Source organism: Pelodiscus sinensis, chromosome 30, assembly GCF_049634645.1.
Source record: "Pelodiscus sinensis isolate JC-2024 chromosome 30, ASM4963464v1, whole genome shotgun sequence".
Lineage (NCBI taxonomy): Eukaryota > Metazoa > Chordata > Testudines > Trionychidae > Pelodiscus > Pelodiscus sinensis.
This window is the reverse complement of record NC_134740.1, coordinates 12,506,412-12,534,104: the sequence shown is the minus strand read 5'-3', so window position 1 is coordinate 12,534,104 and position 27,693 is coordinate 12,506,412. Positions and strand designations below refer to the sequence as shown.

The 27,693-nt window shown below is 47.2% G+C and overlaps 2 protein-coding genes and 1 long non-coding RNA gene across 3 annotated transcripts; all 3 read right to left on the bottom strand.

Annotated features, from left to right (window-relative positions):
* On the bottom strand, positions 1-27,355 carry LOC142821333 (uncharacterized). Its single transcript, XR_012898143.1, has 5 exons — positions 27,296-27,355; positions 17,541-17,734; positions 8,099-8,214; positions 7,672-7,767; positions 1-22 (listed from the first exon to the last, which is right to left on the bottom strand). It is a non-coding gene; the product is annotated as an uncharacterized LOC142821333 (long non-coding RNA).
* On the bottom strand, positions 2,569-4,272 carry LOC102454950 (olfactory receptor 6F1-like). The gene has a single exon (XM_006115836.2). The coding sequence runs from the start codon at positions 3,995-3,997 to the stop codon at positions 3,041-3,043; it is 957 nt and encodes a 318-aa protein (XP_006115898.2). The 5' UTR covers positions 3,998-4,272; the 3' UTR covers positions 2,569-3,040.
* LOC102455210 (olfactory receptor 6F1-like) lies at positions 13,273-14,494 on the bottom strand. Its single transcript, XM_006115837.4, has one exon. It carries the CDS (start codon positions 14,275-14,277, stop codon positions 13,273-13,275), a length of 1,005 nt encoding a protein of 334 aa, XP_006115899.2. The 5' UTR covers positions 14,278-14,494.
* Positions 27,356-27,693: the final 338 nt, after the last annotated feature.

Genomic DNA, 27,693 nt, shown 5'->3' with positions numbered 1-27,693 from the left:
GGTGTAGTCCATCGATACTTGTCTAGGGATATACAGTGAAAAAAACCAAAACAGAGTGAGATATGCAGCAAGCAATTATTTAAGATATCCCATGATAGATTAGCAAGTTGGGCTCGTGCAGGGGGGGGAGGGTGGAGGCGCTAGCTTTAGCAACGATTTGTGGTTGTCTTTTTGAGAAGGCAGCTGTTGTTTCTTTCTTAGGAGAATGGCAGACTCTAAGGCCCCTTCCAGAGCTTTGGCCTTGCATAGGTGTGTGAAACTTATATGAGAGTTTAATTATGACGCCCTACCTAATGTTATGCTTTTTTGGCTCTCTACTTTAGGAAAAACAGGCAGAGCTGCTTTTTATGTTCATCCTGCTTTTCCACTGAAATCAAGGCTTCAGCTAGGCCTTATGGGTCGTAGGCCAACTGAACAGCAGACCTCTGGAAAGCTCAGCCAGAGACCATAGTTTGGCATTTTACCTGCATATCAATGGGATACTTCTACACTGGGTTAAAAACCTTTTCCTACATTATGTTGATAGAATCACCGACCATTTCTAGAGAAGGACAAAAATAAAATCATAGGATCAAAAAATCACAGGTTTGGAAGAGACCTCATGAGGTCATCGAGTCCAGCCTGCTGCCCAAGGCAGGACCAATCCCAACTCATTCATCCCAACCAGGGCTTTGTCAAGCTGGGACTTCAAAATCTCTAGGGATGGAGATTCCACCCCCTCCCTAGGGAACCCATCCCGGTGCTTCCCCACCCACCTAGGCTAGGTGTACCCTATAGCTTTTTTTTTTTAAAGCTACGCAAATTGTGCTCCGCAAATTGCGTGGCTTTTTTCGATTGCTTTTCTGGAAGAGGCTTTTCCACCATCTGGTCCTCTCTAGATGGGGTCAAATGGTGAAAAAGCCTCCTCTTTCGGGGGAGCCCTTATTCCTTGTAGAAAGAGATATACAGGGCTCCCAGAAAGAGCGCTTTTGCTCTTCTGCAAAAAAATTAAGCGGAAGAGCAAACGCATTCCTTGGACACAGCAGAGTTTTTCCGGGACACCTCTGGTATTCCGGAAAACCCCCTCAGTCTGCCATGGAGCAGATGGAGAGAGACTGTTCTCAGTGGGGGCAGATGGCAGAACAAGGAGCAATGGGCTCAAGTTGTGGTGAGAGAGGTCCAGGTTGGATCTGAGGAAAAACTATTTCACTAGGAGGGTGGTGAAGCACTGGGATGGGTTACCTAGGGAAGTAGTGGAGTCTCCATCCCTAGAGGTGTTTAAGTCTTGGCTTGACAAAGCCCTGGCTGGGTTGATTTAGTTTGGATTGGTCCTGCCTAGAGCAGGGGTCTGGACTTGATGACCTCCTGAGATCTCTTCCTGCTCGATAGTTCTATGATAAGTCAGAAGACGGTTGCTGCCAATGTCATTCTGATCTGCTCCTCTCCTTCACAGGCCGGATGTCACCAAGGGTGGGATGAGCAAGCCAGTAGTCTTAGGGGTCCTTAGGTTGGGGAGGGGGCTGCTGCCCCAGATCAATGCAAGTTAGCTTCAGATGGGTCAGTGCATCACTGCAAGAGCAACAGAGCTAAAGAATGACCACCTGGGATCTTCCCCTGCTGTCACGAAACAAACACAAGGCGTCCTACCACCAACGTGGCTTCAGTGGACACTTTCCCATTTGTTTCCAGCTCTCCACTTTCGGGAGTAGGGCAAGGCAATACCCCTGAATGGCCATCTCTTCTCCCAGTGAGTCCTGCTGGAAGAATCTTCCCTTTGGCGACAGCGAGCTTTGGGCCTGGTTACCATGTAGGGCCCATATAGGCTGTGACGCCCAAGTACTGATTGCTCTGAGGATGCCTAGACCTAACCAGCCCATGCTTGTGCTGTTCAATTCTGGGACTTTTTTTTCCACCAGAACAACTTTTGCTGCTCCTTTACATGTGCAGACACAATCAAATGAGATTGTGGGATTGTTTAGTAGGGCTGGTCCTGCTTTGGGCCGGGGGCTGGACTCGATGGCCTCTTGAGGTCTCTTCCAACCCTGGGATTCTACAGTTCTATGATATGGTGGCCCAAGCAGCCATTGTATAGCTGTGTGTCTGTGGTACTGTAAAGCATCTTAGCTCCCGTAATATTTCAGAGGGTGAGAGAGTTTCACCCACTTGAGTCCCATCCGTGATGTTTACCCTCTCAAATCTTCCCAACTTAATCCTTGGACTTTATTATAAAATCATTATACTGTTTGTACTGTTTGTATTTAGAAAGAGGCAATATCTTGTCTACCCTAATATATTAAAAAACCAACCAAGCAAGCAACCAAAAGCTAGTATTATCGTTAACTAGGCTCACCATCGATTTCTCATTGTGTCCATTTTCTTCCCCGGATCCATTTCCTACAATTCCTAACCACTGATTCATACTCAATGCTATCAACTTTCCCTTTCTTTCATTTGTTATTCATCATTTTATGTTTTAGGTTTTAATAGCTCCCTTCACTTCCCCAGTAACCAGGTCAGTTTTTAACTGGTACAGCCTTCTTGCTTAAGGTTCCATCACATCATTGAACTTACCACTAGTAGAAAAAAAACTTTACTAGAAATATCAGTAGAGGAGACTGAATATGAAAGATGGAATTTCAAAGCAGGTAAGAAAGTTCCAAATCTAACATTTATTGAAATTCAATACATTTTAAGCGATGAAATTCCCATGGGCTGCTTTGAAATGGTACTTTGATCTAGCTCTCTCCAAGGTGAGAGTATAATTTCCTTGGAAATAGTTCAATGAACTGTGAGGTCCTGCTAAGTGATAGGGAAACTTAGCATCTTAGAATCTTTAGCATGAAGCAAGTTGCCTCCTTCCACTTAAGCTTGTCTAGGAGTGAATAGCAGATTGGTATAGCAAGTGAGAAAAACTGTAAAACAAACACACGACACACACTAAGGAAATGTAACATTTGGCTTTGAGAGAGGATGTAGAAGTCTAACAGCGATTGGAAAAAAAAGCAGTTGGCTCTCCTTTGAAAATCTTTGACTTACTCCTCTTCTTCCAATTCTGCTAAATTCATGGTGTTTCAAAACCACTTAATATCCTCCTTAACGTCTTTCCCAAGGCTTCCTTTACCTCTTTGTTTCTTAGCGCATAAATGAAAGGGTTTAATAGTGGAGATACGATCGTGTTAAAGATATTGACTGTTTTGTTCAAGTCCAAGGAGTTCTGTGCTGAAGGCTTGACAAACAGAAAAATGGTGGATCCGTACCAGATGGATACAACGACGAGATGGGCTGAGCAGGTGGAAAAGGCCTTTTGCCGGCCTTGGGCTGATGGGATTCTCAAGATGGTGGAGATGATGTAAATGTAGGAGACCACAGTTATCAAACATGAGCCCAGGATAACAATGATTGAGACGATGAACGTGGCCAGCTCAACGAGGTGCGTGTCCGTACAAGAGAGCGCTATCACGGAATCAATGATACAAAGGAAATGATTGATGGCTTTTGGGCCACAGAAAGACAACCTTGATATTAGTGCTGCCAGCAGAGAGACAACCAGGAACCCACCCAGCCAAGAGAAGAAAGCCAGCTGAGCAGAGAAGGTGCTGCTCATGAGGGCGCTGTAACGCAATGGGTAGCATATGGCCAGATAGCGGTCGTAGGCCATGACAGCCAGGAGCAAACATTCTGTGGAACCCAAGAAGAGGAGGAAAAACATCTGCAGGAGGCAGGCAGTGAACGAGATGGTTTGGCTTGTGCCCAACATGACACCAATAGCCTTCGGGACACATGCGGTGATGTACCAGACCTCCAAGACAGAGAGATTGCAGAGGAAGAAATACATAGGAGTGTGGAGTCGTGGATGGATCCTCACTAGGGCGATGATGGACCCGTTCCCTACGATGGTTAGAAAGTACATCACAGCAAACACCACAATAAGAAACATCTGGAAAAACCAAGTGCCGTGAAAGCCCAAAAGGATGAACTCCTGCACACTGGTTTGATTTCTTACTTCTATCCCGGCCATGTTATCTCTCTGTCAAGACATGGAAGAACATAAGGCATTTACACATGTTGAATACACATTTGGGTGCGTGAAAGGACTGACCCTAGAAGTCAGGTGCTAAGGCTGAGACTAGAGAAGTGTTTTTTGGGCTTATCCCTTCACTCTCTACCTCCCTGGTCCTTCTCATGTGGATGGAGAACAGCAATACCCGATGTCCAGTGATGCAAGCAATTTAATGTTTATTGGTGTTCACTTCCTGCAAACAGTAATCCAGTTTGCTATCCTTTTTCCTTTGATTACCCTGCCCCACTCCCCACCCCCTGCCTTTTTTGTTTATCTGCAATGAATATAGCAATATTTTCAGGTACAGCCTAACCAATCATTCTACTAAAATTCAAATAAGCAATCCTAACGTGTTGTATCTTGATCATGGTGTCCAAACCCCAAGTCACTAGCCACATGTGGTTATTTAGCCGGTTTAATGTGGCTCGTTTGCCATATCAGAACTGGTTGGACACCATTCTAACCAATTATATCCCACCACTTTAACTGGTTTACATGCAACAAAATTAATTAGAAAGGAGACAGAGACAATCAAAGCAACAATAGAGATGGGGCGTGGTCCCTGGCCAGACAGAAAACTATCCTCCTTAGTTTCAATGACTGGTTTGAAACGTTTGGAATGTATCTTCCTAGCTTAAGAAGGCCTCAGATAGATAGACTCTGATATTGATACTTTGTTCTTATACCCCTGTAACTAGTAAAATAGTAGGAACACACCCAAATTCTTCATGTATAGGCTTTTACAGGCAGGCCTAAATATCTGTGTATCAAGAAAGGAAACTAGGTATTTCTTAACACTGTCCTGCCTTCTTTCCATCTCTACTCCAGAGATGAGATCTCTTCTCATGTCCCTTCTAAGGCCCCTGAAGATGAGGGCTGACAGGTATCATTCCTGTATCAGGCTACGTCTAGACTACAGAGGTTTTGTGGGATAAAAAACTCCACTGTGTCCAGGGAACACGTCTGCTCTTTCACTTTTTTTTTTTTTTTTGCGGAAGAGCAGATGTGCTCTTTCAGAATCCCTGTCTTCCTCCTTCCACGAGGAAGAAGGGCTCTTCCAAAAAATAAAGATTTTCCTAAATTTGGCCCAGTGTAGATGGGCCAAATTTCAGAAAAGCCTCTTCCGGAAAAACTATTGGAAAAAAGTATGCAAATTGTGGAGCACAATTTCTGTATTTTTTTCCGATAGATCACTGTAATCTAGACATCACCTCAGTGATAGAGCCCATCCACTCTCCTTTATCCACTCCTGAGAAAGCCACAGGATTTGGCCCATTCATGTCTCACCTTGACAATAATTTTGTTGTCTGCTCAGGACAAATTGGGTGTGTTTTTTTTCACAAGTCCCATTAACAGTTCTAGAATTTCTACTCTTAAGTTACTTGCATACTTCTGAGCTCCAAAGGGACTTAATGTCTGACCTTTTTGGGAAACTTGTTCTCATGCGAGGCGCTAGCTATTCACGTAAATATATCCCAGCTAGTTCAGATACATCCCAAACTAATAAAAGCCGAGCTGGTCTGATGGAACATAAAAATGCTGTGTCTGAGATACTGGGAACAAGGGGAGGTTACAAAGAGGTGTCATGTAATATATAAGGTGGTGTGGAAGTGGTGTGTGTTATTATTTCTTTTAGCCTGTAAATAGCAGAGTACTGCACCTAAACTCTTTGCTTGGCCTTGGGAAAGGCCAAAATTCATGCTGCCGATGGATCATTCTTTGCTAGTAGGCACTCATGTCTTCATGTATTGTAACCACAGAGCCAGGGTGCGTCTCATATCGCCAGGAGGCAACAAACTTGTCTGGGTCCCCAAACCATTTAAGAGTACCATTGGGCTGTCATGAACGAGTAGGCTGACTTATCAGCTGTCAATTATAACCAAGGACAGAAGTACTGAGCAACCTGGCGAGCTTTACTGGCCAGCATCCCAACGTTATCATGCGACAGCACTCAGTAGTAGTTTTACGGTTTGCTACACCATCTACCATCAGGAAGCTGGAGCAGCAAGCAAGCCAGCTGGCAACAGATATATTCTTTACTTGCCTCTGCTCAATTACTGAGCCAGTGAATTGAAGAAGGTAAATTATTAGAAATCCTTGAAACATTTCCTCGAATACTAGGACTCGGAGGGACCTCAAGAGGCCATCAAGTCTCATCCTCTGTTCCCCCGACAGGACCAAGCACCGACTAGACCATCCCTGACAAGTGTCTGTCCAACCTGCTCTTCAATCTCTCCAGAGATGGAGATTCCACAACCCCCCTAGGCAACTCATTCCAGTGTTTCACCACCCTGACAGTTGGGAAGTTTTCCCTAATGTCCAACCTAAACCTCCCTTGCTGCAGTTCAAGCCCATTGCTTCTTGTCCCATCCCCAGAGGCCAAGGAGAACAATTTTTCTCCCTCCTCCTTATAACACCTTTTTAGATACTTGAAATCTGCTATCATGGCCCCTCTCAGTCCCTTTGTTTTCATATAGTTTCCTAGAGCAGGGGGCTGGACTTGATGACCTTCTGAGGTCTCTTCCAGCTCTATGGTTCTATGATTCTATGATTCATATCCATTTAAACATTTTAGGTGGCAAATGGCTTCTTGATTACATAGTGATTTGGTTAGTGATGTTAACCAAAAAATTATCCCCATTAAACAATTTTTTTGGGGGGTGGGGGGTGTTCCTCAACAAAAGAAATTCAGATTCCAGTAATGGAATCATAGAATGGTAGGGCAAGAAGGGGGCTTCAGGAAGTCAGCTGATCCAGCCTCCTGTACGGTGGGAGGTCAAGGAAACCTCAACCAGGCCTGATGGTAGTTTGTTTAATATCTTTTTAGAAATCTGCAAAGAAGGGGCTTCCGCCATCTGCCTTGGAAAGCTGTTACAAATCTCAACTCTGCTGAGAGTTTGAAAGCTTTTCCCGATACATAACCCGCATCTCCCTGTTCTGCTACCTCCAGCGAACACACAGAACTAGCGATAACTGTCCTCTCTACAGCAGCCTGTACATTTGCAGATTCCTCATCAGCCTTCTTTTCCCAAGACTAAACATGCCCAGTTTTTTAAACCTTTTCTCCTGTTGGCCCCAACACAGTACTCCAATGCAGTCGGTGAAACAATTTACCTCTGCATCTTACACGCCACATTCCCGATATGTCCCCCAGAACGATATAAACCTCTTTAGCCACATCATTGTCTTAAACACCTCTAGGGATGGAGATTCCACCCCCTCCCTAGGGAACCCATCCCAGTGCTTCCCCACCCGCCTAGGGAAATCCTTTGTCCTGATATCCAACCTAGACCTCCCCCACTGCAACTTGAGCCCATTGTTCCTTGTTCTGCCACCTGCCCCCACTGAGAACAGCCTCTCTCCATCCTCTTTGCAACCCCCCTTCAGGGAGCTGACGGCTGCTCTCAAATCCCCCCTCACTCTTCCTTTCTGCAGACTGAACACGCCCAAATCCCTCCGCCTCTCCTCATAGGTCATGTGCTCCAGCCCCCGAATCATTTTTGTTGCCCTCCGCTGGACCCTCTCCAATGCGTCCACATCCTTACTGTAGTGGGGGGCCCAGAACTGGACGCTATACTCCAGATAGTGGTTCTTACGTAACAATAGGTAATTTCCCCTTTAGATATTCTTACCTTCTTATCACTGTTGTAGATCCATTCTGATTTAAGTCGTAGTGGTCTCAGACTCCCTTTTCTGTTTCCCTGCCTTTTTTCTTTTCTCTGAAGCATCTGAGGAAGTGAGTTATAGCTCATGAAAGCTTTTGCCCTAAAACGGGTGTGCGCCTTTCAGATGCCACTTTTTGTTTTTGCTGAAACAGGCTCACACAGTGAACCTTCTGAGACCTACTTAATTTTGTTGATCCTACACTTTATGGCATATTACAAAATGGAGAAGATGTACCCATTCTACAGCTTGGCTGACTCCTCAGTCAGGCCAACCTCTGGAAGGGCAGTGGGAATTTTAAGCTGGCTCGCCTTACCAAGAAAGTCAAAATTATTTCACAATCCAGCTACTTTCAATTACACTTCCAGGTGTATCTGGGTGGTGGGTCGAACTTACCAGCTCTGTTGGCAAGATTTGTCAATGAAAACTTCCTTGATTCCCACTCATTTTCTTTCCAGAGCCTTGGCCCAGTGTAAGGTGGTCTATCTTGACTTTCCCCATACTAGATGGATCTAAGATTAAGGAAGATTTTTCACCCAATTTTCATTTCCATGTAGGTCTCTACACATTTTACCCATGTTCTGGCAGCTTAAATTGTGTATGATGATTTTAAATCACTTCTACTTTAAGGACCCTTTGCCGTGTTGGTAGAGTGTGAAGCATTGTCAGTGTAAATGGAATCTACTACTTGAAAACCAGAGATCTGGTCTGTTCGAATCTCTTTCTAACACCATCCAGCTGTCTTTCTCCCACCTACCGTAATAATGCACTGCAGCTCAAATTAGCTATTTTATATTCCTCCCTCGCTTCCCCATCCCCGGGGATGTCTGATCAGAAGAGAATTTGCAGACGTCCCTAGAGGGAAGAACGCATTCTGCTAATACAACCTTAAAGACTAGCCCTCTTATTATGGCCTAGTAATAAGCCAGAATTGTCCACCTTTTCAGTACCACCAGACTCCTTGTTATTTTGGCTGAAACAGACACACCCGGCGACCCCTCTAAAATGGGACATTCTGCTAAGTCCAGTTTGTCTCCTGCTTAAAGCACCAGTACTAGCCGCTACAAAACCGGCACACGAATGCTGCCTTTTCCAAAGGCATCCCCCCTTTTTGTTCTTTAGTATCTCCCCAAAGTCCCTCCCTTCGCCTTGTTTTCCCCAATCCATGAAATATTGACAAGAGTCATTGTTTTGCCACCAAGTGCTCGTAAAAGAAGTCACATTAATGATCTGAGGAAGTGGGTCTGGCCCACGAAAGCTCATCATCTAATAAACCATCTTGTTAGTCTTTAAAGTGCTACATTGTCCTGCATTTTGCTTCAACTACCCCAGACTAATACGGCTACATTTCTATCACTATTTCACATTAATGAGTGATAAGTACAATGGGGTTGACAGCCACCGTGAGCCCCAATCTGGGGGGGAAGCTCCGTGTCCTGGAAGGAGCAGACCCTTGAGTGGAAGGGGCGGAGCTAAGGGAAGCCAGCCCTCTGCACCACCCAGACCATAGCATGCCCCTCCTCACCGCCTTCAGAGCCACGCAGAGCACCCAATGTGGCACTCCGGTGGCAATTCAAAGGGGCCCAGAGCTCCAGTGCCCCCTTGAGTCTCTGGGTCCCAGGGAACCTGTCTCCTATGCCCCCCTCTTGGCAGGTCTGGTTATGGGTAAGGAACTGCCTGTACTTGATTACAATCCATTAGCACCTGATCTAGTCTCTACTTACTGGTATAGTTTGAACCTCTCTAGTCTGGCACCCTCACAACCCAGTTGGTGCCGAACCTGAGAATTTGCCAGACCATGGGAGGTCAGTATTGTCTAGCAGCATCACCAACACTTCCACTGCTTACTGGGCTCTAAGAAGACACTGAGGGGTACATTAGAGCCAAATCACAGCACAGAGCACTGAGAGCCAGGCCTGGGGGCTGAAAACAAACTTTATGGGATCGTGGGAAACCCGTGATCAGTGGGCATCCGGTGAACTCAAACCATGCCGGACCACAGGTGTTGCCGGACTAGAGAGGTTCAACCTGTACTCAGCTACACAGCGCTCCTGTAACAGGACAAAGCACCACTTCATAAATTTGTAGATTCTAAGGCCAGACGATGTGATCATGTCATCTGATCTCCTATCTAGCACAGACCAGACAATGTCCCCCAAATAATTCCTGGAGTTGATCATCAATAAAAAACATCCAATTGTTTTTTTCAGTGGCTGCTGACAAAGAATCCACCACAGCTGAATACGTTTTTTTTTTTTAAAGCTGAATTAAACACATTGTAAAAATTAACCACTTGTTTCCAGGCCGAATTTGTCTCGCTTCAACTTCCAGCCGTTGGATCGCATTAGACGTTTCTCTGCTCGATTGAAAAGCCGATTATAAATATTTCTACTGTTTGTGGGAACTCAGAGACTTTGACCAATTCACCCTTCTCCTTGAGCTCCTTGAGTATAACACCATAGGGCAAGTTCTTCAACCCTTTTGTAATTTCTTCAGGCTCTTCCCTTAACCCTATTGTGCTGGGGTGAGGATTTTATTCCCCTTGTTATGCTGCATGTCCATTCTATTGTAACCCAATGTGTGTGCCTCAGTTTCCCAGCCCACTGCACTGATACCTAGATGGGGATGGGAATTTTGGGTGTGACTCACTGAGGGACGCTACCCCAGCCCCACAATGGCTGAGACCCTGCCCTCCATCGCTAGCCAGACATGACTCCCAGCCAGCAGGGAGTTCACAAGGACACAGCGTAGAACAGACTTGTCAGCACAGGAACTGGGAACAGCCCAGCTTGGGGGGAGGGGGCCCAGAGCCAGGATCCTGAGATCCTCTCCCTGTACTCCATGCCAGCTGAGACACACCGACATGCCTAGCCATCTGGTCCTAGCCCTTTTTCCTGGCATTTGTTCTGCTTCTCTTGCAAAAAACATGTTAACTGGTCGCAAGGTTCATACTTCCCCAGCCAATCATGTTAATCTATATGCCTGATTATTGGTCTGTATCATTAGTTCAATCCATTTGCCTGGTTCTGCAGTCAGACGTAATAACCTGGAATTTCCAGCATCTCCTCTCAACCTTTTTTGAAAAATCAGTTTCCATTAGCTACTCACCAGGTGTGTGGTACAGAGGCCAATTCAAGCTACCGGCTACAGAACACAGTCAGTAGGTTTCCAGTCTCATATCTATGGGTATGTCTACACTGCCACCCTCGTTCGAACTAGGGTGCCTAATATAGTCATTTGAACTTGCAAATGAAGCCCAGGATTTAAATATCCCAGGCTTCATTTGCATGTTCCCGAGCACCGCCATTTTTAAATGCCCGGTAGCTCGAACTACCTGCCCGCAGCTACTCACAGCATGGGCTAGGTAGTTCGAATTAAAGCTCCTAATTTGAACTACCGTTACTCCTCCTCATACCCTCTGAACTCTTGGGGTAATCCCAGCGGGCTCCGGTTAATTTAGACATTTCTCTGCAGAATTCTTCCCCTGACACCTCCATCCTGGCCAGACCTCAGACGCCCTTGAAATCCATTCAACTTTTATGTAGTCACATTCAATGGGCTTTGGGTCATTCATTCCCACAGGTTCCTTTGCAGTGCCAGCTTGAACGTTGGTCTGACCTGTGTTCTCAGCACTGCTGTGTGTCTTGGTCTTTCCCCTGTGGTTTGCCTGGTGGTCTAGAGTTAGCCACAACAAAGAATTTTGCAGCTTATTGGCTCAGCAGATCTCAGTGTGACTCCTAAAGAGAGACCCCATGCTCGGTTCAGCATCAAAGTCTGGGCCGGTTTTATTATCAGCAAAGCCTAACATTGCTACAGATTTGCTCACATGTGCGTGGGACAAGATTTTGACTGAATAGTCAAAACAATGTCCTCTAAGCCAATACAAAGTTACCCCTCCCATCTCTCCTACCTTTGTACAGCACACCAATAAGGTTACATACAACATTCCATGTCTTCTCTAGTTTGAAAAAAAAATCCATTCTTCTCTCATCCCATCCTTTTCTTTGCTGGTGGCCTGCATGTTCCTCCGCAGTGTGTTTATGGGATGAGGTACGAGTGAATAAGGAAATGTTATTTACTTTTTCCCATAATATAAGAACTAGGGGCCACCAAATGAAATTAATGGGCAGCAGGTTTAAAACAAATAAAAGAAAGTTCTTCTTCACAGAGTGCACAGTCAACCTGTGGAACTCCTTGCCTGAGGAGATTTGAAGGCTAGGACTATAACAGGGTTTAAAAGAGAACTAGATACATTCATGTAGGTTAAGTCCATTAATAGCTGTTAGCGTGGATGAGTAAGGAATGGTGTCCCCAGCCTCTGTAAGAGGGTGGAGATGGATGGCAGGAGAGAGATCGTTTGATCATTACCTGTTTGGTTCACTCCCTCTGGGGCACCTGGCATTGGCTACTGCTGGCAGACAGGTTACTGGGTTGGATGGACCTTTGGTCTGACCCATTATGGCCAATCTTATGTTGGTACCAGCAGCATCTTCTAAGGTCAGGACTGGATTTATTTAGCTAGCTGCTTTCTGGCACAGCCGTCTTTGGTTTGTATTGTTACCCATGGTTAGAGCCACTGTAAAGACTACAACAGCCAATGGGAGTTGGGAACCTAAACCCCTTCGGCATAGACTGATTAAGGAGGGTTCTGTCCATACAGATCCTGGTAGGGGACATTCAAACTGATCATCTTACAATGTTCAGCATGAAAAACATTTTCTTCTCTCACTTCGTCATTTGTGAGGGAGTGTCAGGATATTATAAATCACAGAGGGGTTGCATGTCAGTCTGTATCTGGAAAAACAACGAGGAATCTTGGGGCATCTTAAAGACTTAGGGTATGTCTACACTAGCCCCCTAGTTCGAACTAGGAAGGCTAATGAAGGCATTTGAAATTGCAAATCAAGCGTGGGATTTAAATATCCCGGGTTTTATTTGCATCTCCCCAGCTGGTTGCCATTATTGAAATGTACAAGTCCTGACTAACTGCCCGTGTCTACACGCGGCAGGGACCCAGTAGTTCGACTTAAAGCCCCTAAATTGAACTGTCATTCCAGGAGGAATAACAGGTAGTTCAAACTCGGGCTTTAATTTGAACTACCGGGTCCATGCCATGTATAGACATGGGCAGTTAGTCCGGATTTTGTACATTTCAAAAATGGCGACCGGCTGGGAAGATGCAAATCAAGCGCGGGATATTTAAATCCCAGGCTTGATTTGCAACTTTGAATGCCTACATTAGCCTCCCTAGTTCGAACTAAGGGGCTAGTGTAGATATACCCTAACAGACTTTTGTGGATAAAAAACACGTCCTCTGATGCACCTGACAAAATGAGTTTTTGCCCACAAAAGCTTATGCCCAACTAAATCGTCTAATCTCTACGATGTCAAGGGATCTTAATATAGTGGTGGGAAACCATCCAGTAAAGCTACCGCCACATCCTGCAAGGAAGGTTTTGGGTAGTTAGTAGCAATTTCGAAATGTAAGGACTTGGCTGTCTTTTGAAAATGTATGACTTCTTCCTTCCCTCTCTTATTCAACTATATGCATTACTTTTAGGACAATGCAATTAACATTTTGGTCGTCTTGTTGACATTTCTACTAGACCCAAGGTGTTTGAAAATCCACTAAACATCCCCCTTACTGTCTTTCTCACAGCTTCCTTCACCTCTTTATTTCTGAGCGTGTAAATGAAAGGGTTCAACAGCGGAGTTACCATCGTGTTAAAGACGTTGATAATTTTATTCACATCCAGTGAATTCTGTGCCGAAGGCTTGACGTACAGAAATATGCCAGAGCCGTACCAGAGCGTCACAACAGTGAGGTGGGCCGAGCAGGTGGAAAAGGCCTTTTGCCGGCCTTGGGCTGAGGGGATTCTCAAGATGGTGGAGATGATGAAAACGTAGGAGACCACGGTTATTGTGCATGAGACCGTGACCACAATGAATGAGTCGATGAAGGTGGCCAACTCAACGAGGCGCGTGTTGGTGCAGGCGAGTGCGATCCAGGAACCTATGTCGCAAATGAAATGATTGATGATGTTAGGGCCACAGAAAGACAACCTGGATGAGAGAGCTGCCAGCAGAGAGACAGCAAGGAACCCGCCCAGCCAAGAGGCCAGAGCCAGCTGAGCAGAGAAGGTGCTGCTCATGAGGGCGCTGTAACGCAATGGTTGACATATGGCCAGATAGCGGTCGTAGGCCATGGCGGCCAGGAGCAAACATTCTGTGGCACCCAAGGAGAGGAGGAAAAACAACTGTAGGAGGCAGGCAGTGAACGAGATGGTTTGGCTTGTGCCCAGCACGACAGCAATGGCTTTGGGGACACAAGCGGTGGTGTACCAGCTCTCCAGGAAGGAGAGATTGCAAAGGAAAAAGTACATGGGGGTGTGCAGGTGTGGGTGGGTCTGCACTAGGGCGATGATGGATGTGTTCCCTATGATGGTCAGGATGTACATCACACAGAACAGCGCCGCCAGGGACATCTGGAAGGACCAAGCACCGGGAAAGCCCAGTAGAACGAATTCTTGCACGCTGGTTTGGTTTCTCCCATCTGTCCCAGCCACGCTGCCCATCTGTCAACACATGAGAGATCATAAGGCACTGAAGCATGTTGAACAACTGTTTGGCGATGGAAAATTGCTGATGTCACAATCTGTTAAATGGAGAGGAGACGAGAGGAACTGGGTGCGACTGACCACTGTCCTTCCTACCTCTCTTCCCAATTCCACAAAGAAGAGAACTCCACTCATCTTTCTTCTAGCGTCTAAGTGGTGCACGTGGTAGGGCTGATCTCTGGTACCTTCTCTCTCTGTACGATCTAGCCCTTCACTCCCACTCCACCCAGCTCTGAGAGACCCTCAGGACTTGGCTTCTTCTGTTCTTAGCTCACCTTGGAAGGTGTGCAGGGGAAAGAGGGTGGGGATGTACCGTTCTCACGGTAGCAGTTCTAATTTTACCCCTACACTTTCTGACCCCTATCAGGCAGGTCTTCTTGCCAAGTGATACCTCCAAAGAGGATGAAGAGAGGCTGTTCACACTAGTGATGGATGGCAGAACAAGGAGCGATGGTCTCAAGTTACAGTGAGAGAGGTCTAGGTTGGATATTAGGAAAAGCTATTTCCCTAGGAGGGTGGGGAAGTACTGGAATGGATTACCTAGGGAGGTGGTGGAATCTCCATCCTTAGAGGTTTTTAGTGGGTTGATTTAGTTGGGATTGGTCCTGCCATGGTCAGGGGGCTGGACTTCATGACTCCTGAGGTCTCTTCCAGCTCTATGATTCTATGATTCTTTGATCTTCCATTTCTTTTAAGCATCCTTCTTGCTAGCAATCATTTCTTTGAGACCCTTGCTTATCGAGCATGGCCTGCATCCCTTCCCTAGGAATGTTTCACTCTTCCTGAGGAGTCATGGAGGTAAAGTGATTTGTCCAAATCCGAGACACTATTGGGCAGAGACTATCCAAGCAGTGTTACAGGCTGGGGACCAACTGGCTAGGCAGCAGATCAGCAGAAAAGGCCCTGGGGATTACAGTGGATGAGAAGCTGGAGATGAGTCAACAGGGCGCCCTTGTAGCCTAAAAGGCTGATAGTATATTAAGTTGTATTAGGAGGTGCATTGCCAGCAAATCCAGAGAAGTAATTAGTCCCCTTTATTTGGCACTGGTGAGGCCACATCAGGAGTATTGTGTCTAGTTCTGGGGCCCCCACTAAGGAAAGGATGTGGATGCGTTGGAGAGTCCAGTGGAAGACACTGAAAATGATTCGGGTGCCGGAGCACATGACATACGAGCAGAGGCTGAGGGATTTGGGCTTGTTTAGTCTGCAGAAGAGAAGAGTGAGGGGGGATTTGAGAGCAGCCTTCAACTTCCTGTAGGGAGGTTCCCAAGAGGCTGGAGAGGCTGTTCCAAGTGGTGGCAGATGGCAGAGCAATGATCTCAAGTTGCAGTAGGGGACGTCTAGGTTGGATATTAGGAAAAACGATTTCCCTAGGCGGGTGGGGAAGCACTGGGATGGGTTCCCTAGGGAGGGGGCAGACTCTCCATCCCTCGAGGTATTTAAGTCGTTGCTTGACCAAGCCCTGTCTAGAATGATTGAATTGGGGTTGGTCCTGCTTTGGGCAGGGATTGGACTCGATGATTCCTGAGGTCTCTGCCCACCCTGGGATTCTATAGAATCATAGAAGCGGAAGAGACCTCAGAAGGTCATCAAGTGCAGCCCCCTGCTCTAGGAAGGCCAATCCCAACTAAATCAACCCAGCTAGGGCTTTGTCAAACCGAGACTTAAACACCTCTAGGGATGGAGACTCCACTACTTCTCTAGGGAACCCATTTCAGTGTTTTACCTCTCTCCTAGTGAAACAGTTTTTTCTAATATCCAACCTGGACCTGTCCCACCACAACTTGAGACCATTGCTCCTTGTTCTGCCATCTGTCACTACTATGAACAGCCTCTCTCCATCCTCTTTGGAACCTCCCTTCAGGAAGTTGAAGGCTGCTCTCAAATTCTCCCTCACTCTTCACTTCTGCAGACTAAACAGACCCAACTCCCTCAGCCTCTCTTCACAGGGCACATGCTCCAGCCCCCTAATTATTTTGATTGCCCTCCGCTGGACCCTCTCCAATGCATCCACATCCTTTTTGTAGTGGGGGGTCTGGAACTGGACACAATACTCCAGATATGGCCTCACCAGAGCTGAATAAAAATGAATAATGACATCTCTGTATCCGCTGGCAATGCTCCTCCTAATGCAACCTAATATGCCATTAGCATATTTCATCATAAATCAAGTCCCTTGTGTTATAGCAGGATTCCACTTGATAAGCCCTCCCCGTTTGAGAATAACCCATTCATAACTACATTTGAGGTGTGATCATTTAAACTTTGGTGCACCCACCGGGTTATAATTTCATCTAGACCACATTAATCTAATTTGTGTCAAAGTCTTAATTACAGCAAGACTTACAGCTTCCCACTATTCACTAGACCAATAATCCTTTCAAACAAGGGTTATTCAAATAAAGGTTTTGTTTTAAAGAACATTTTTAGCTAAGTAAAAATAACATTTCTTTAAAATTAAAAAAATGTCGTCATGAAAGTTTTGATGTACGCTAAATATTTTTAAAATTTTGTGTAACTATTAGAATGTATAAAAGTGATTGACTGTGTTCAGAAGACAATAGATTATAATGAATATTATTTTGTTGAGCTCCTCCTATGCAACAAAAAGCATTGAACAAGAAAGGGGAGTTATATTCTTTCTTCCAGTACACCGAGCTGACTGTGCAGTAAGGCAAACCGTGAGAATGGAAGAACGGATTTCCCTAACACTAACCATGCTCATATCACCAAGGAAGGCAAAGCAATTACTCACACAACAATTACTATCTGTTACTATTCCAGGCGTGCCTGGCTGGTGGAAATAATTTACCAGCTCTTCTGATGAAGCTAGTCAATATAAACCCCCTTCATTCCCAACCTTTTTCACTTCAGAAGACACGCAACAGCCTTGGCCGGTGATAAATGATAAGTTGCAGGATGGTATCTCTTGCTTTTCCCAAACCTAGATCTGTATAAATTACACCATTTTTTTTACCTGATTCTCCTTTCTAGGAAGGTCACTTTACAACACAGTGTCAAGGGTCCTTAAAGTCCGTGTGATTATTCTAAGTCACTTCCACTTTATGAACCTCTTCCCCTACTCAACTGATACGATGCTTTGTCCATACAAAAGAGACACTGTCACTTGACAACCAAAAGGCTCCAGCAAAGTCTGTATCTTTCTACATCAGTTAGAATCGCTTTCCCCCACCACCACGCTGTCTTTACCCGCTACCTACCTTGCTTATTGAAAGGCAGCTGAAAAGGATCACAGGAGGAGAACTATTTTGTACTCTCCCCTCTGCGCCTCATCACCCTGGAGACATCCGAACTCAGCAGAATTTCCCAGACTTCCCTGGAGTGTGTAACATCCTGCTAGTCTGTTCCATCTCTTAATTGTTGGAACAATTTACTTGTTGGGAAAAAAACACACCTGTTGCAAAAAAAAAAAAAAAAAAAGCAAACATGATTCTGGGATGCATTAAGAGGAGTGTTGTGAGCAAGACCCAATAAGTCATTCTTCTGCTCTACTCTGCAGTGATTAGGCCTCAGTTGGAGACTTGTGTCCAGTTCTGGCCATCACATTTCAAGAAAGATATGGAGAAACTGGAGAAGGTCCAGAAAAGAGCAACAAACATGATTAAAAGGTCTAGAGAACATGACCTATGAGGGAAGACTGAAAACATTCAGGGCCATCTGGCTGTGCCCACGAAAGCTCATGATACCATCTACATGTTTTATTAGTCTTTAAAGTGCTACCAAACTATTTGTTGTTTTCTAAGTTTTTCCCGTTACAGTCTAACTCGGCTACCCCCTGAAACTTTTGAAAACACTGGGTTTGTTTAATTTGGAACAGAGAAGACTAAGAGAGAGGCAGAGGGATTTGGGCTTGTTTAATCTGCAGAAGAGAAGAGTGAGGGGGGATTTGAGAGCAGCCTTCAACTTCTTGAAGGGGGGTTCCAAAGAGGCTGGAGAGAGGCTGTTCTCAGTAGTGACAGGTGGCAGAACAAGGGCTTGCGAACAGGTGATTGCTAACAGGGAGTTTTGAGAGGGAGTTCTCCAGGTGAAGGAGAAGCAGATACAGGACTCTTGAGGGAAGTGTGTTTTGTTATTGGGGCTTTCTCAGTGTGTGCAGAGCTTGTGTTTGTTTGGTGTGTGGTGGTTTGTGGGTTTTTTTTTTTCCCTCCTCCCCCCCTGTTTGAGTGAGGCTTTAGAGGGGGAGTTCTCCAGGTAGAGGAGAAGTAGATACAGGAGTCTTGGGAGAAGTGGGTGTTGTGCTTGGGGCTTTCTTGCTGTATGCTGAGCTTGTGTTTGGGAGTGAGGGTTGTGTGTGTTCTTTTTTGTCTGTTTGTTTGTTTTTATTTATTTATTTATTTATTTTCCCCTGTGTTTGAGTGAGGTTTTTTTTTTTTTTTTTTTTTTTTTTTTCCCTTCCCCCCTCCCCTTGATAGAGTTTGTGCTGTGATTGGTAGGGGGCTGTGATTGGCAGGTGGAAACTGTTGGCTTCTAATTAAAGTTTGAATTGTAGAAGCCTCTGCTGATTGGCTGAGCCTTGGTAGGGGGAGGGGCTTTATAAGGCAGTGGGCAAGCGACCAAGGAGCTTGCGAACAGGTGAGTGCTAACAGGGAGTTTTGAGAGGGAGTTCTGAAGGGGAGAGGGAAGGGCGGGAGGTTCTCTTGTCTTTCTTTTTAAATCCCTTCTCCAGGACAGCAGCGATGGTTGATGATGCGTCTGCTGCTGTTGTTACCTGCACGGCGTGTGCCATGTTTGTCTTCCTCCCGGAAGAAAGAACGGATTTCATCTGCACGAAGTGCAAGCTGGTCGAGATTTTGGAAGAAAAAATTAGAGGACTGGAGGCCCAAGTGTCGACCTTACGCTTGATCAGAGAGGATGAAGACTTCCTCGATAGAAGGCAGCAATTGATCCTTCAAGCACGGCAGGCAGAGGAGCCAGTGAGGGCAGTACGCGACCAAGAAGAGAACTGGCAGCATGTAACTTCTAGAAGGGGAAAAAGGCCAGCACGGGATTCCCCCGATGCTATAGAGGTAAGCAATCGCTTTCAAGCTCTCTCCACAGGCTCTGCAGTGCTGAATGCTCTGGAAGGGACCTCACAAGGTAGAAACCAGAAGGGAGCACCATCTACTGAAAGGCATGGGATGCGTAGTCCTAGGGATGGGGGTTCCACGGCCACCACCCCCAAAAGGAAACGACGGGTGGTGGTGGTCGGGGACTCCCTCCTAAGAGGGACTGAGCCATCCCTCTGCCGTCCGGACCTGGAATCTCGAGAGGTGTGCTGCTTACCGGGAGCTCGCATTCGGGATGTCACTGAGAGGCTTAGCAAGCTGATCAAACCTTCAGATCGCTACCCCTTCCTGCTTCTCCATGTAGGAACGAATGATACGGCCAAGAATGACCTTGAGCGGGTTGCTGCGGATTATGTAGCACTGGGAAGAAGGATCCAAGACTTTGGAGCGCAAGTGGTGTTCTCGTCCATCCTCCCTGTTGAAGGGAAAGGACTGGGCAGGGATCGTCGAATTGAGGACGTAAATGCGTGGTTGCGCAGGTGGTGTCGCAGAGAGGGCTTTGGTTTCTTCGACCATGGGACTCTGTTCCGGGCACAAGGATTGATAGGAAGAGATGGGATCCACCTAACGAAGAGAGGAAGGAGCATCTTCGCGGGCAGGCTTGCGAACCTAGTGAGGAGGGCTTTAAACTAGGTTCGTCGGGGGACGGTGACCAAAACCCTGAGGGGAGTGGGAAAGTCAGATGCCGGGAAGAAATGCATAGAGCAAGGAGCGAGAAAGGAGGACCCCAGTTTCGAATGGAGAAGATAGTGCAATCAACTGGTTACCTGAAGTGTTTGTACACGAATGCGAGAAGCCTGGGCAACAAGCAGGAAGAACTGGAGGCCCTGGCCCAGGCCAAGAAATATGATTTAATTGGGATAACAGAGACTTGGTGGGATGACTCGCATGACTGGAGCGCTGTCATGGAAGGGTATAGATTGTTCAGGAAGAATAGGCAGGGGAGAAAAGGAGGAGGAGTTGCACTATATGTAAGAGAGCACTATGATTGCTCTGAACTCCAGTATAAAGAGGGAGAAAAACTTGTTGAAAGTCTATGGGTCAGGTTTAAAGGAGCAAACAGCAGTGATGTTGTGGTTGGTGTCTGCTACAGGCCACCGAACCAGGTGGATGAGGTAGATGAGGCTTTCTTCGAACAACTGAGCGAAGCTTCCAGATCGCAGGCCCTGGTTCTCATGGGGGACTTTAATCACCCTGACATCTGTTGGGAAACCAATAAGGCAGTACACAGGCAATCCAGGAAGTTTTTGGAGAATGTTGGGGATAACTTCTTGGTACAAGTGCTGAAGGATCCGACCAGGGGCCATGCACAGCTTGACCTTCTCCTCACAAACAGGGAGGAACTAATAGGGGACGTAGAGGTGGGTGACAACCTGGGAAGCAGTGATCATGAGATGGTAGATTTCAGGATCCTGACCAAAGGAAGGAAAGAGAGTAGTAAAATACACACCTTGGACTTCAAAAAAGCAGATTTTGACTCCCTCAGAGACCTGATGGGCAGAATCCCCTGGGATGTTAACATGAAGGGGAAAGGAGTCCAGGACAGCTGGCAGTATTTTAAAGAAGCCTTATTAAAGGCACAGAAAGAAACCATCCCGACGCGTAGCAAGAGAGGCAAACCTGGTAGGAGACCGGATTGGCTTACAGGGGAAATCCTTGGTGAACTTAAGCACAAAAAGGAAGCTTACAGAAAGTGGAAACTTGGACAAATGACTAGGGAGGAGTTTAAATGTATAGTTCGAGAATGCCGGGGGGTTATCAGGAAGGCGAAAGCGCAAATGGAGTTGCGACTGGCTAAGGATGTGAAGGATAACAAGAAAGGTTTCTACAGGCATGTCAACAAGAAGAAGGTGATCAGAGAGGGTGTGCAGTCCCTAATGGATGAAGGAGGTAACCTAGTGACAGAGGATGTGGGGAAAGCTGAAGTACTCAATGCTTTCTTTGCCTCTGTATTCACGGACAAGGTCGGCTCCTGGACTTCTGTGCTAAGCAACGCAAGATGGGAAGAAGATGGACAGCCCTTGGTGGGTAAAGAACAGGTTAGGAACTATTTAGAAAAACTAAACGTACACAAATCCATGGGTCCAGACTTAATGCACCCAAGGGTACTGAAGGAGTTGGCAAACATCATTGAGGAGCCTTTGGCCATTATCTTTGAAAAGTCGTGGAGATCGGGCGAAATCCCGGATGATTGGAAAAAGGCAAATGTAGTGCCCATCTTCAAAAAAGGGAAGAAGGACGATCCAGGGAACTATAGGCCGGTCAGTCTTACCTCGGTTCCTGGAAAAATCATGGAAGGGATCCTAAAGGAATCCATTTTGAGACACTTGAATGAGAGGAAAGTGATCAGGAATAGTCAGCATGGATTCACAAAGGGCAAGTCGTGCTTGACCAATCTGATTAGCTTCTATGATGAGGTAACTGGCTCAGTGGACATGGGAAAGTCAGTGGATGTTATATACCTTGACTTTAGCAAGGCTTTTGATACGGTCTCCCACAATATTCTTGCCAGCAAGTTAAGGGAATGCGGATTGGATAAATGGACGGTAAGATGGATAGAAAGATGGCTAGAAGGCCGGGCCCAGCGGGTAGTGATCAACGGTTCGATGTCAGGATGGCGGTCGGTTTCTAGTGGAGTGCCCCAAGGTTCAGTTCTAGGACCGGTTTTGTTCAATATCTTTATTAATGACCTGGATGAGGGGATAGATTGCACCCTCAGCAAGTTTGCAGATGACACTAAGCTAGGGGGAGAGGTAGATACGCTTAAGGGCAGAGATAGGGTCCAGAGTGACTTAGACAAATTGGAGGATTGGGCCACTAGAAATCTCATGAGATTCAACAAAGACAAGTGTAGAGTCCTGCACTTGGGACGGAAGAATCCCAAGCATAGTTACAGGCTGGGGACCAACCTGTTAAGTAGTAGTTCTGCAGAAAAGGACCTGGGGGTTACAGTGGATGAGAAGCTCGATATGAGTCAACAGTGTGCCCTTGTAGCCAAGAAGGCTAATGGCATATTAGGCTGCATTAAGAGGAGCATTGCCAGCAGATCCAGAGATGTCATTATTCCCCTTTATTCGGCTTTGGTGAGGCCACATCTGGAGTACTGTGTCCAGTTCTGGGCCCCCCACTACAAAAAGGATGCGGACGCATTGGAGAGGGTCCAGCGGAGGGCAACCAAAATGATTAGGGGGCTGGAGCATATGACCTACAAGGAGAGGCTGAGGGACTTGGGTCTGTTTAGTCTGCAGAAGCGAAGAGTGAGGGGGGACTTGATAGCAGCCTTCAACTTCCTGAAGGGAGGTTCCAAAGAGGATGGAGAGAGGCTGTTCTCAGTAGTGACAGATGGCAGAACAAGGAGCAATGGTCTCAAGTTGTGGTGGGAGAGGTCCAGATTGGATATTAGGAAAAACTATTTTACTAGGAGGGTAGTGAAGCATTGGAATGGGTTACCTAGGGAAGTAGTGGAGTCTCCATCCCTAGAGGTGTTTAAGTCTCGGCTTGACAAAGCCCTGGCCGGGTTGATTTAGATGGGATTGGTCCTGCCTAGAGCGGAGGGCTGGACTTGACGACCTTCTGAGGTCTCTTCCAGTTCTGATTCTATGATAAGGGGATGGTTGGATGAAATAACATGATCTTGGTAACTAATTGACCATTCATTACCAGTTGGAAATAGGTCAATGGAGGGATGATAGGAGTTGCTATAGGGAACTTTCTGGGTGTCTGGCTGGTGAGTCTTGCCCCCATGCTCAGGGTTTAGCTGATCGCCATATTTGGGGTCAGGAAGGAATTTTCCTCCAGGGTAGATTGGCAGAGGCCCTGGAGGTTTTTCGCCTTCCTCTGTAGCATTGGGCACAGATCACAGCTGAAGGACTCTCTGCATGTTGGGGCCTTCAAAGTATTTGAAGGCTTCAATATCTGAGACATAGGTGAGAGGATTATTCTAAGAGGGGTGGGCGAGATTCTGTGGCCTGCACTGTGCAGGGGGTCAGACTAGATGATCATAATGGTCCCTTCTGACCTTAAAGTCTATGAGTCTATGAGTCTATGAGCAATGGGCTCAAGTTGTGGTGGGGGAGGTCCAGGTTGGATATTAGGAAAAACTGTTGCCCTAGGAGGGTGGGGAAGCCCTGGGCTGGGTTCCCTAGGGAGGGGGTGGAATCTCCATCCCTAGAGGTTTTTAAGTCCTGGCTTGACAAAGCTCTGTCTGGGATGATTGAATTGGGTTGGTCCTGCTTTTAGCAGGGGGTTGGATTTGATGCCTCATGAGGTCTCTTCCAACCTTGTGATTCTATGAGAGGACATAACAGTTTTCAAGTACCTGAAAATGGAGTTAAAAGCAGGAGGGAGAAAAATTGTTCTCCTTCACCTCTGAGGATAGGACAAGAAGCAATGGGCTTAAACTGCAGCAAGAAAGGTTAGACGCTGGAATAAGTTGCCCAGGGGTTGTGGAATTTCCATCCCTGGAGATATTTTAGAGCAGGTTGGACAGACACCTGTTAGTGATGGTGCTTGGTGCAGACTCCCACCATCAGAAATCATGAGGTGGATGTCACTAGCGGGCTGGTGGGGGGGGGGGGGGTGAAGTTACAGTTATAGCTGGTTTCACACGAGCATGGAGAACAGCCACAGTGACACCCCCGATGACTGTGTGTGGGGTGTATAAACACTTCCTTTTGTTAACTGCAAACCTGTTCATGTCAGGGGGTGCCCTTGGTTCCTGTGTGATGGGGAGGATGAGATAACAATCCACGGTTCACATTCTCCACACCAATCAGGGGTTTCTAGGCCTCTGTCCTGTGCCCCCTTCGTTGTCTCTTTGCCACGCTGAACCATTGCCGTGTTTTCTGTCTCTCCTCGTAGAGACGCTGTGGTCGGGGATTCAGCCCCATGCGCCACTTACTGCCCCAAACAGGGGCTGGACAGTAGGAGATGGGTCATTCAGCGATCGGCTGCTTTGTTCAATCCCTCTGATCCATCCAGCACCGGCCACCGTCAGCAGACAGGAGTCAGAGGCGCTGAGTGGAGTTAGGCCGGGGAAGGGACCGGTTGGTTTCTGTGGCCAGTTGCCCTGCTCTGGGCAATGACGGGGGTCGCGCTGCTCTAGGCAGCTCCTGGGATAGGTGGTTCCTTCGCTCCACATCCCAGTGAGGGAGGGGACACGAGCGGAGCAGGGAGGCTGGGACAGCGATGTGCAAACACACCGGAGGGTCCAGCCGCAGGGAAAGAGGCAGCATGCAGCGCGTGGGCCTCAGTGACAGATCAGCCAACATGCCTGGATTGTGCCAGGCTTTGCTGTGTTGCCCACAGCCCCCAGTTCTGCCTTCAGGCCTGCCCCACAGTCCCCCCCCCCCCCAGCCTTCCTGCTCTGCCAGTGCTTGGGAGTCCATGGGGCAGCTGGTGACTCTGCCCCACTTTGGTACTTTATGAAATAGATTTGCAAGCCAGGCTGATCGCTGCTAACCAGCGGCGCTGAAATGGGGGCGACTGGTCTGCTCACTTGGTGCCATAAAAAACCCTGCCCCCTCCCTTCCTCTTCCCCCGAGGCCCCACCACGAGCCCAGTGGGGGGCTGGGCAGGGGGATCTGCACAGACCCCACCTGCCATCTGCCCATGGTGCGGCTCCATCCCCCACCCGGTCCCTCCATCCCCAACCTCGGAGCCTCACCGCAGCCATGGAAAGGGGTCAGCACACAGCTGTGGGGGATAGCCATGGAGCCACGGCCCCTCCACCTGCCCCAGGCTGGCGCCCTGGGGGGCAGGAGCGTGGACAAGGGGCAGTTTCTGTCCATCCAGCTCTCTTTTGTTCTTCTGGCACCTCGGTGCATCCTGTATCACATTGCTGGGGTGGCTTGGATTTCAGGGAGCAGGGGCACAATGGCACCGCGTCGGATTGTAGCAGGCCTAGAACAATCATACGGATTCCCCTCATCACACCGGACATTTCAGGCCGGGACTCTGGGAGCAACTCCCGGCCTGCTCTGGTAACACGCCCGTCTGGCCTGGTCCGGACCGCTGGACCCTCCAGACGTATTTCCCTGAGTGCAACTTGGCATAAGTGAGCAGGGCTGTTTGAATGTAAGAATGGCCAGACTGGGCCAGACCCCAAAGGTCCATCCAGCCCAGTGTCCTGTCTGCCCACAGTGGCCAATGCCAGGTGCCCCAGAGGGAGTGAACAGAACAGGGAATCCTCAGGCAATCCCTCCCCTCTCGCCTATTCCCAGCCTTTGATAAACAGAGGATAAGGACACCATCCCTGGCCATCCTGGACCGAACCTGCATCTTCACTCCTTCTAGCAGTCGTCCAAATTTCACCCTCTTACTTTCTTATTCTCTCTCACACGCACAACTTCTGGGCTCATGTTGTCCAGCATGAGGTCATCAGGACACACAAATTCATAAACACACACATGCACATTCAGCCCAGGCCAAGGCCTTCAACGAGGGACAGCAGGATATGTTTATTGTCAAATGTTCCATTCGGTCCCCAGTCTGTAACAATATTTGGGATTTTTCCATCCCAAGTGCAGGACTCTACACTTGTCCTTGTTGAACCTCCTCAGATTTCTTTTGGCCCAGTCCCTCTAATTTGTCCAGGTCACTCTGCACCCTATCCCTGCCCTCCAGCGTATCTACCTCTCCCCCTAGCTTAGTGTCATCCACAAACTTGCTGAGGGTGCAATCCATCCCCTCATCCCCTTAAGAAGCCTGGAAACGTAAGAACATAAGAATGGCCATACTGGGTCAGACCAAAGGTCCATCTAACCCAGTATCCTGTCTGCCGACAGTGGCCAGTGCTGGGTGCCCCGGAGAGGGTGGACCAAAGACAATGTTCAAGTGATTTATCTTGTGTCATACATCTCCAGCCTCTGGCTAATAGCCTTTTATGGACCTAAACTCCGTGAATTTATCTAGCTTCTCTTTAAACTCTGTTATAGTTCAAGCCTTCAGAGCCTCATCTGGCAAGGAGTTCCACAGGTTGACTATGCGCTGTGTGAAGAAGAACTTTCACTTATTAGTTTTAAACCTGCTAACCCATATAAACAAATCGTTATAATGCACTTTCTAGAGCCGTGGTGTCCAATATATTGGCCACTAGCAACATGTAGCTATGTGGCCAGTTGAGTGTGGCTAGTTAACTATTGGGTCAGTTGAGTGTCACTATTTTGCTATAGCAGTAGCCATTATGGTGGCTACTGCTTCAGAACTGGTTGGTCACCACCGTTCTAGAGTCTACAGTTAACTTTAAGGGAGCAGGGAGGATAAATGACTTTATTCTGCCATGCAGATTAGAGATTCTCTTAATCAATTTCATGTCTGAGATCACATTTCTCCCATGTAGACCCCACAGGGGCAGAACAAATATCAGTGAGCCCCCATTTACATTCAAGGCATGTGAGATACACAGAGGGTAAGGTGATTCATCAGGTCCATGCCACAGCCATGAACGGAATCAGTACCCTAGGGCTGGCAGAGATCTCAGGAGTCATCGAGTCCAGCCCCCCTGCCCAAGGCAGGACCAACCCCAACTCAATCATCCCAGCCAGGGCTTTGTCAAGCCAGGACTTAAACACCTCTAGGGATGGAGATTCCACCCCCTCCCTAGGGAACCCATCCCAGCACTTCCCCACCCTCCTAGGGAAAGAGTTTTTCTTAATATCCAAGCTAGACCTCCCCCACAGCAAATTGAGACCATTGTTCCTTGTTCTGCCATCTACCACCCCTGAGAATAGCCCCCCTCCACCCTCTTTGCAACTCCCTTTCAGGTAGTTGAAGGCTGCTATCTCAAACCCCCTCTCCGTTCATCGGCCATCAGCACTGTCTAGTTTCTTCATTACTGAGCATAAAAAGTTGGCTGGGGGTGTAACACGGAGTGAGCACTCTAGAAATACACACCCATCATTGATACTCACAAGTTCAGGTGCAAAACTGAGACACAGCTACAACTAGGACAGTCATATCCAGCAAATCACAACTTTTTATAGACACCTTACAAGACATACCTTACAATACGCATCATAATGATCTCATAACCCTGTCACAATCATCTAGCTATGATGTATCTGGCAGACAGAGTCCCAGGGACATCAGCAGACGTCTGGCTTCAAGAAAGCCACGGTAACTAATTGAGGTAGATGCTAACACAGGTTGAACCTTTCTAATCCAGCACAATCTGGTCTCGACACATCCATAGTCCAGCATTAGTTTAATTAACCAGATATCCACTGAGAATGGGTGTGGCCACATTTCCTGCGGCCCTATAAAGTTTGTTTACAGCCACCACTCTTGGCTCTCAGTGTTCTGTGCTTTT